We start from the raw sequence: 9500 nt of genomic DNA on the forward strand, positions 1-9500 counted from the left end.
ACAATAAGAAGAATAAATCTTTTAGAAATGTCAGTTTTGCTGTTAAGTGTGTATTTTTAAATAAGAATAATTTAACATACTATGTTAAACATTCATAATGTTTTACTAAAGACATACTATGTAAACTGTTTAAATAAATCAACAAGATTTCCATTTAAGTAAATAAGATAGAAGTCATCAACAACCTACCTGAAGCCTGAGGATTCTCCACAATTTAGGTGCCTTGGAGATGAATAAACAGGTTGTGTGGGAAGGTCGGAAACATTTAAAGCATTAGGTTGAATGGGTGTAGAGCACACAGCAGAAGGATGTGGGCGGTAGATTACACTGGGTGAGGTAGTTGGTTCCTGTGTCCCTGGCTCACGCACTCCAAGAAGATCTGGAGTAGTGGGAGAAGCTAGGTTCACTTCATGAAAGCCTTCCAATGGGTCACTGGCCATAATAAAAGCTTCATCATATGAACCCCTGAATTAAATAAGCAAATTGTTATAATGATTAGTAAATATATTTATATTTACATTACAAACTTTATATGTGAGCAACCCCTTTCTTAATCAAACATTGGACAGCATGGCTGATGAAGCAGATGATTTAGGACTAAGCTTTAGGTGCCTGCTTACCAGAATGACGGCAACTGAATGTACTGTGATGGATGTGTGTGCTGTTTTATACAATGATGTCACTTTGCACTAGATTGCAGGTGTCTTGTAGAGCTACATAAATGTGTCAAACACATGGATTGTATGTAGTGGAGTATGGAACAGAAGTTACAGGAGAAAAATGGAAGCTTAGATAAAACCACTCTTCCACCCTAGATCAATACTCTACTTTTGATCACAACAAAACAAACAAACAGGAACACAGGAAAGCCCATATTCCAATGTCTTGGTTTATTTCCAATTGGCATCTTTAAACAAATCTCCCACAGTTCTAGGATTTGCCAAATTATAGAGCTGTTCCTGAAGCAGTTTATTCAGGCAACAAAAAGAGTCAAGAGAACTACTCAGAAAAAAAAATGAGCTTCTTCATTGGCATGTATGACATGATCGGATTTTTATATGGATATGGAAGCCATTTTATGCGTCCATTGTATCAATTGGCACCAAATATTGTGCCGTGGGGCTGTGTGAGGTGTCTAATGAAAGCTGATTATGCCCTGAATCTGTGTACGCTAGTTATATGTCTGTGCCATGTTTGTACATAAAGTTATAGATTTTCGCTCTGAAGCTGTATTAGAAACGTTCCAGCGCTAAGATTCAAAATGGGAGGTAGATCTCCAACCAAGCCAGGACATTGGACAAGCAAAGGCCCAGACGTCCAGTACACATCCTCCTGGGATGCAACGACTGGAAACAGCACAGTAACCCACCAGGTCAGGTGGTGAGCCAAGACCTACTGGAGAAGAACAGAGCTGTCCCTCTGCACAGAGAAAACTATAAGACTGGCCCTGGCAGGGACCATCTTTGTTCTTCAGTCCTCATGAATTAAGCCTGTCTGAACTTGGGGCCCATCCCCCAAAAGAAAGCTTGTAAAAGCTTTCAAGAATCAGCATAGAACATCGCTGGCCTGCATCAATAACTGTAATTGATGTATGTAAAGTATCAGTTTAGCAATTGCTCTCTCTAACCCTATTCTTTCCTTCTTTGAAGTAAATCTTAAGCTATTTAGACCTAAAGGATTTGGGCAAGCATGTTGTTTTTGGGTAAGATCCAAGCATATATTGACCAGGGACTGTGGCTGTACTCTTTGGGGCCCAAGAGAATCTGTATGGAATTGAGGAAATAGGTTTTAAAACCTTTCACCTAAGTCTGGGGTTGTTGGTCTGGGCTGGTACAGTAGCTGGGAAGTCTGTGGGTTTGCTACCGTAGCTTCTGGCTGGCCAGTGGGACTAACAGCTACTTTTGTGGCTGATCGGATTTGCCTCAGTGAGAAGGAAATCCCAGTCTGGGACTGTAAGAGGCCCGGATTTAAGGAGACATACCCTGGATTGATTTCTTTAGCTGGGCCCAGAACCCCATCATATTACAGCACCTTTAGCAAATTATATCAAACCAAAGATAGAGGCTACATGTACACTACAGCAGTCAGTCAACAGAAGTTACTGTCTGAAGAGATCTTCCAGCAAAACCTCTGTTGACAGATCACACCCACACATAAAAAGTGGACTGAAAGAACAATCTGCTCTGTCGACAGAGAGTGGTCAGACTGCCTGGTGCCTTGCTCAACAGAAGGGCCAAGCAGAAGCTCAGCAAACAGTGCTGCCCGGGGAACTGGAAGCCCTGTTTGTCAACAAAAGGGGTCCTGAAGTGTCTACCTGGCTTTTTTGTTGACAGAAGACTGTTGACAAAGGCGATATACCTGACCGTAGAGAGGCACAGCACTGCCAGTGGATGTGCCAAGTTTTGTCGAAACTCTGTCAATAATGCGCATTTTGCTTGTAGGTGCTACCTGGGTTTTTCCAACAAAACACCAGTTTTGCCGGAAAAACCCTCTCGTGTTAACATAGGCATACAGAATAGTAATATTATGAAGTGGTAAAATACTAATACAACTGCTATGCACAAATATCTGCTTTCCCACACCCACCCACCCACCATAAGGTGAAAATTCACCTTATTAATTGAAAGAGTTCTAACACAACTGTGTTTTCAGCATAAAATCAGGGAGACTATGGACACTTTAAAACCAGATACCCCAATTTTGAAGAAATTTCACAGGGCCGCCAACCCCTTGTAAAAGGCACAGCTCTACACTTCAGGGTTCAATCTGGAGACCTGGAGGAAAAATTAAGTGCCAATCACTTGTGTCAAGTATCAGAGAGGTAGCCGTGTTAGTCTGTAGCTTCGAGAACAACACAAAGTCTTGTAGCACCTTATAGACTAACAGATACTTTGGAGCATAAGCTTTCGTGGGCAAAGACCCGCTTCATCACACGCATGAGTGGTGGGGTGGTTTCAGAGGGGTATTTAAAGAGTGGGGCCCTCCCTCTTACTGGGACCCCACTCTTTAAATACCCCTCTGAAACCACCCCCCCACTCATGCATCTGATGAAGCGGGTCTTTGCCCACGAAAGCTTATGCTCCAAAGTATCTGTTAGTCTATAAGGTGCTACAAGACTTTGTGTTGTTCTCGAAGCTACAGACTTTGCAATTTGGAAAGCAATAGAACTACAAATGATGACGAAGGGTGATGCAAGAGAGAAGAGGTTTGAAACAAAGATTATGTGATACACTTAGTATTATATTTGCAGCCAGTTTGTTAATTTTTGGCATGTCTTTTACTTGCCCAACACAAGGAGTGTGTCCAAGGTGGAGATCATCAATCTGCAATAATTTGGATTACTGCATTACTTTTTGGTCAATTTCATTAAAAGAGAGTTAAAAATGAGGGAACATCACATTACAGAAAACCTTACCAAAACAAACTAATTTCTACCTCCAGTATTGTAGTGATCCTGGATACATGTATATCATTATTTCCTTATGTGACTAGCTGTGTAAATACACTTACATGTAAGTTTAAAAAAAAAAACCAAAGCCCAAGTCTGAACCTGAACACAATGCACCTGAACACAATGCACAATGGCTTCACTGTGCCATTTCTGAGTTATGTATGCCCATGCTACAATTCTGAGAAGTCTTGCAGAAAACGCCAAATACAATGCATGCTAAGAACCATGTTTGGTTTAAAAGAGACATCTTTGCATTCCTGTTTTTCTGCAGAAACATGTTACTTATAATTATCTATAACAGTGGTAACCCCTCCCCTGCACTTGCAAGGTGTTTGTTTTGTAAACAGAGTAAATTATAAATCCACAGCTCCTCCACTGTACCACAAACATGCAGATTTTAAAGTACCCATGTAAGCAATTTCTTCAGTAAAAGAACCTTATTTTTTTTCTACATCAGTCCTTGCCTACCATAAATATTCCAATAATGTACTTCAAAGATAAAGGTTGTTAAAAAATAAAAATGTGGGAAGGAGCAGATTGACAAAAACGCAGACTGATTCTTCTTAGTTAAACTTCAACCATTTCATTTTAAGGTTCTTCCTACTGGAAGTCTGTTTTGTTTTCAACATTTTAAAAGCTCAAAGGGACAGAAAAAGTGCCATAACACCTACATGAAGGAATTTACTATCAGTTGAAAAATGCCCCCATCATGCCCAAAGCCACTGCCTTCCACCTTAAGTCAATTCAGCTTCTCCTACCAACCACTTCAGTTAAGTTCTCCCCTTTCTCAATAAGCCCATCTACGTACCCACAATCACATGCTCACTCTTTTCCTCCCCACTTCTCACTTACATCCCAATTCCCTCAATGAGCAGAAAAAACAGGGAAGCAAATCCTCTGCATGATTGGAAGGGAGAATACCTGCCTGAATGACATGCCTTTTCCTTGCCCAACTAGCAGACAAGTGCCAAAGATGCAGAATTCAGATTAGGAAGCAAAGTGGGAACAAAAATCCTATCAGTTTCTCTCCACAGCAATGCCTGTGCTCTGTGACTTCCATTTCATCATGTATGAAACATTTTAATGTGAAGGGAGTAAGATCACATACACCAGCAGATAGCCAAAAAGCATGCACCCTGTAAGTGATCAGTGCAGGGAGCATACAGTAATCCCACCACTCCTGCAAGCTTAGGGGAGATGCAGCCTCATTCCCATCCCCCCTCAATTTGTGCCCAAATTTGAGTTATGCTGGCATTGCAGGAACACAATTCCCGCATGACTCAAGGGTTTACTGTTAAATTAAGAGACTGAAAACTGAATGCTAGTAGCCCAAGGACAAGAACTGCACCTCAACCAGCTCATCAGTATGCCCATTTGAGGACAACTTGGACCTGGTCATTGCACCCAGCAGGAAGCTAACTGTTCTTCATGATGAATTCGGCAGCTGAGATGCTGCCCTAGTGACCCTCAAATCCAGCATGGAGACTAACGGGAGACGACTGAAGTCTCCCAGTCAGGAACAAATGACTCTTAATATAATCATTGGGACAGCAACAAATTCTCAGTCCCTGTTTGAAAGAGCTGTTTGAGACAGAAACACATACATAGACACACACCAGGAACAGCCAGCTGCCAAACCTGAAGAGAACCAGTGGCAACAGAAGCCACACAAGACCCTGGTAAATGAATGACTTAAAAGTTTATTACTACAATAATGGGAGGGATTCCTGTTGGAAGAAACAAAACAAACATGATAAACCCGGACTACCAGCATTTGACCACTAACAGCAGATTGTATCACAGCACCTACGAGTCCCTCCATCCTTTCCTTACTCCCCATCATGTGGAATTCAAAATAGTGACTTGGAATTTCAACTACAAACCAGTGAAAAGATTATTTTAACTATTAAATCACAGAGGTTTGTTATGTTCATTCTTGTTTTTCTCTCATTAATCAGAGACTTGCCACTCTGCAATCACACTTCCAACGTTTATACAGTTGTCTGTAATCACTGAAGTGAATGTCTGAGTTTGGGAAATAGTATTCTATTTCAAAATCTGGCTCATTTCAGTCACAATTAATCCATGCAGTCTGCAGTTCACAAAATAACTTCTCCAAAGTACAAGTGTGGTTGCAGATTTTTTTTTCATAACTGCTGGGTGAAAAATGAAGTAAAACTGCAGATTCTGGTGTTTGCAATAACAGGATAAGCCGTGTTACTTCCCTCATTGATTCTGACCCAACTCTGACTGCTACTAGCTGACAACTTTCCTGAAGCAACAACACCAGAAAGACACTGCAGAGAGGCATGTATTTTTCAGGCCAGGACAGGAGGAGCGAGTTAAGTGCAAATGGAAAGTGCACTACAGGGTTTACAGTAGGAATCGAGGTCAGCCACGTAAGACCGGGGTGGCATACTCCAAGACCTTACTGTCATATAAAAACATCCTGGTTGGCAGATACTCTGAAGACCAACCAATTCAATAACATTTTGGACGCCACGTTCATGCTCCATTCAATCACAACATCTTTTCTACTGAAATTGTGACAGAGTTAGTTTTAACTGTCATATTTTTGAATTATTGTAGCATGCAATTTGAAATAAAACTCCAAAAATATAAAAGCAAATAAGTTGCTTCTTTGACAGACGTGATCAGCATTAGGACAACTATAAAAGTAGTTCATGAGATTTTAAAATTATTAAAACTGAATTTTAAATAAAATTAATACAGGCTGCAAGACTACATTTCTATACATTGATGAAAGATAGGTCCTTTCATTGAGAAGGACAGTTCTGACTGTTCTATTGCAAAAGTTTCCTCTTTTAAATATAATGTAAAAAGATTTACTACTGCTGGGTATTACAGCATCAGCTGCAAGGTATGTGCACATTATTTATTAAACGCATAATGGCAATGGTAAATTATTTAGTCTACTTTGCTCACAAGGTAATATTAACCTAGTGCAATGGAGGCATAACCTTGCTAAATGAAACAAAACCATGGAAGGCATGATGTGGCCACACTCAATACTTACACTTCAGTATGTGTCATGTAATAAAACGTAACATAGTATTAAAAGGATATTAATGGTTAATCAGGCTTCATTTCCCCCCATATTCTCCAACTCCCACTTTGTCAAACAATTAAGATATAATTAAGCAGATGACCTTTGTCAATACAAGTTTCCAAATTAAAAAAACAAAACTTATGTCTGCTTCTAAAAAGGGGCTGATTATCAATTTCATAAGTACCACAAATTTTAGAGCCAGTTAAGCATTTTGGCTACCATACTTAAGACTGTGTAAAGAGACACCTTCATGAAACTAGAACAAACAACTAAAACAATACAAAGCAAAGGTAAGAGAACAAACATGCCAACTGTGAACTAAACAAAACGCCAACACTCTGAAACTGTGTAAAATATTATTGTAGTTATGTATTTTATATTTACATAATAATTCAGATTTGTCCCATTAGAACAAAAAGCAGTCAAGTAGCACTTTAAAGACTAGCAAAATAGTTTATTAGGTTTATTATTATTTTGCTAGTCTTTAAAGTACTACTTGACTGCTTTTTGTTTTGATAGTGTATAGACTAGCACGGCTTACTCTCTGTTACTTGTCCCCTTAGAGTGTTTATTAGCTGTAATATTTACTTGGAAATTCATTAATGCAGTATCAGAAAAATGTTTAGAAAGATTTACTATAAATATTTGATCACAAGCGGTCAGCTACAAAAAAGTTAACTAAAATCTGTCTTCTTACTCCAACACAACCACATTATGAAACTGAGCTCAACTAAAAACCTCATTACTTAAGAGTTAGTAATTTACACTGACAGCTTGTTAACCTCCATATCACATGCAGCTTTTTTCTTCTGTGAAAAAAAATACTTTATAAACAACACAATGAAAATGTCAACAGAGAAGATAAGCACTTTTAAAAAATCCAAAACTGTCACTTCAGGTCTGGAAGTGCTTCTGATCAAAATTTCAAAGAGAAATTTTCAATATCAAAGTGAACAGCGAGAAGCCAGATTTTCACTCATGACAAAGGCAAGCCTTTTCCTTTAAGCTTTGTGTAACAGTGCCTCTTTCTATATTGGTTTGAATGCCAGATATAGCTGAGGAACTTAATGCTAGAGAACAATTTCAGCAGAACTACTACTATGTGCACATCTCAACTTTTAAAATAACAAAAATTAAGACTCTAGTATCAGAGGAGTAGCCTTGTTAGTCTGTATCCGCAAAAACAAGAAGTCCAGTGGCACCTGTTAGTTGACAAGGTGCCACATGACTTCCTGTTGCTGTTAAGACTCTAATTGCACTTGTATTCCCCAATGTCTTGAATTTGTTGGTCTGCTGGAATGCTAAATTTATGCAGGAATTTTAAAAAAATGACCAAATTTAAAAGAATGCCATTGACTTAAAAACAACTGGCTGGTTGGTTCAACACTAAATACTGCACGTATTATGCTGCTACAAACAAATGAGTCTGTGACCTCCTAACATACACAGACACACCTGCTACTTGCTCTCTCCACCTAATGTTTTCTGTTAACTTGTAAACCCATATGGCCATGTAACTTAAAACATTAGCTACAATAAAGTATTCACTCTGCCCTGCTTACTTAATTAGAGAAAATGATTCTTTTTCAGGTTTTTCTACTTTGTGCATTTGACAGCTCTCTCTATGACCAGTTTCAATTTCTCCTGTGTGTTTGATCTTTTACAGCAGGTGAATAGACAGTTTTAGGGGTGGTACCCAAAACTTTTTTTTTAAACTGAATTTTCAGTTGACAGTATCTCTTTTCTCATCAACTAACTTCTCATCAAAGACAGAGGACACCAAAGAGGGTGCAAAGAATAAAGAACATGTTTCTGTAGAGAACAGTTACCCTGTTTCACTGTGAACACATACAACCATTTAATTGCAACACCTGACTTACGGGCTACAAATCACGCCATTGGTATTTAAATAGCAATCCCAACATATTTCCCATAGAAAATTCTGCTGAATAACTGATAGCACAATAAATGCATACATGACATATTTCAACGGGGAGGGGGGGTAGAACAAGCATTAGTATGAACTGTTATTTTTTCCACACAGAAGCCATCTTCATGGACAGAAAGAGGCCTCTGTTGTTCCTGGTGTCACAAGTGTGTTGGGTATGCAAGTGTTAGGGTAGGAAAAAAAGGAAAGGATCTGTTTGGATCACAGGGAAAGGATAAGTCAGAAGCCTACCTGGGTTCTCAGAAAGGAGGCTTGGTCTATATACACGCATGCTGCAGGGGGGGAAGCAGACAGGTGCTAACAGAAGGAGGACCCAGGGCACTCAATACCACCCCCCTGGTTCTGTCTGCATGCAGAGGCTCCGTACAGTTGCAGAGGCTGAGGTGCTTGAGCTGCAAAGGGGAGCTAGAGCTGCTGTTGGGCCCAGGGTATTGAAGGGGGCCGCATGTAACTCCTGAGCGCTGGTTGCAGGAAGACTCCGCTTGAACTCCTTTCCCTTGGACGCAGGGTTTCCAGGGGGGCTCAACGGCTCTCGGCGCCCGCACTATACAAACCGTGCCAGCACTCCCGCCCGGGTGCACGCCGCTCTGGAGACGCGGTCAAGCCTGGGGAGGGGCGGACAAGCTCCGCAGAGGCAGCGGGTGGCAGATGGGCGAGGGGCGGGCCAGCAGCTCTGCCCAGGAGCCGGCTGAGAGGGCAGCGCCGGGGGGTGGGGGGCGCGGCTACAGGCAGATCGTTGCCCAAGCGCGTTGACTGAGGTCGGGGGGGGTCAGCGGCGCAGGGGCGGGCTGTCTCGGGGACCCGGGAGCGCACGGGGGGCGGGCGGGTGTTGGCGGCGTGTAGCGTAGGCTGATCGTCTGCCGGAAGGGGGGAGATGGGAGACGGGTCTTGCCCCACACACCGGGGTCCAGCCGCCCCCGCCTCTTACCTGCCGAGCCCGCCAGGCCGGTCGCAGCGTCGGCGCCGCTGCTTCCCCACAGGCCGGCGCGGGGCGGGGCACCGCGCCGCCGAATCTGCGCGTGCGCACACAC

At 41.6% G+C, this 9500-nt stretch overlaps 1 protein-coding gene across 2 annotated transcripts in view; it reads right to left on the bottom strand.

Annotated features, from left to right (window-relative positions):
* RAB3IP (RAB3A interacting protein) overlaps window positions 1–9500 on the bottom strand; it is a 51467-nt gene extending 41967 nt beyond the window's left edge. For both annotated transcript variants that reach the window (XM_075012919.1, XM_075012928.1), the window contains exons 1-2: window positions 9398–9500; window positions 190–465 (exon numbers count right to left, since the gene is read on the bottom strand). In XM_075012919.1, the coding sequence (XP_074869020.1) occupies window positions 190–440 (251 nt within the window). In that variant the 5' untranslated portion in view covers window positions 441–465; window positions 9398–9500. The remainder of the gene's footprint in view (window positions 1–189; window positions 466–9397) is intronic.

The sequence above is a fragment of the Carettochelys insculpta genome, chromosome 1 (genome assembly GCF_033958435.1).
Source record: "Carettochelys insculpta isolate YL-2023 chromosome 1, ASM3395843v1, whole genome shotgun sequence".
Lineage (NCBI taxonomy): Eukaryota > Metazoa > Chordata > Testudines > Carettochelyidae > Carettochelys > Carettochelys insculpta.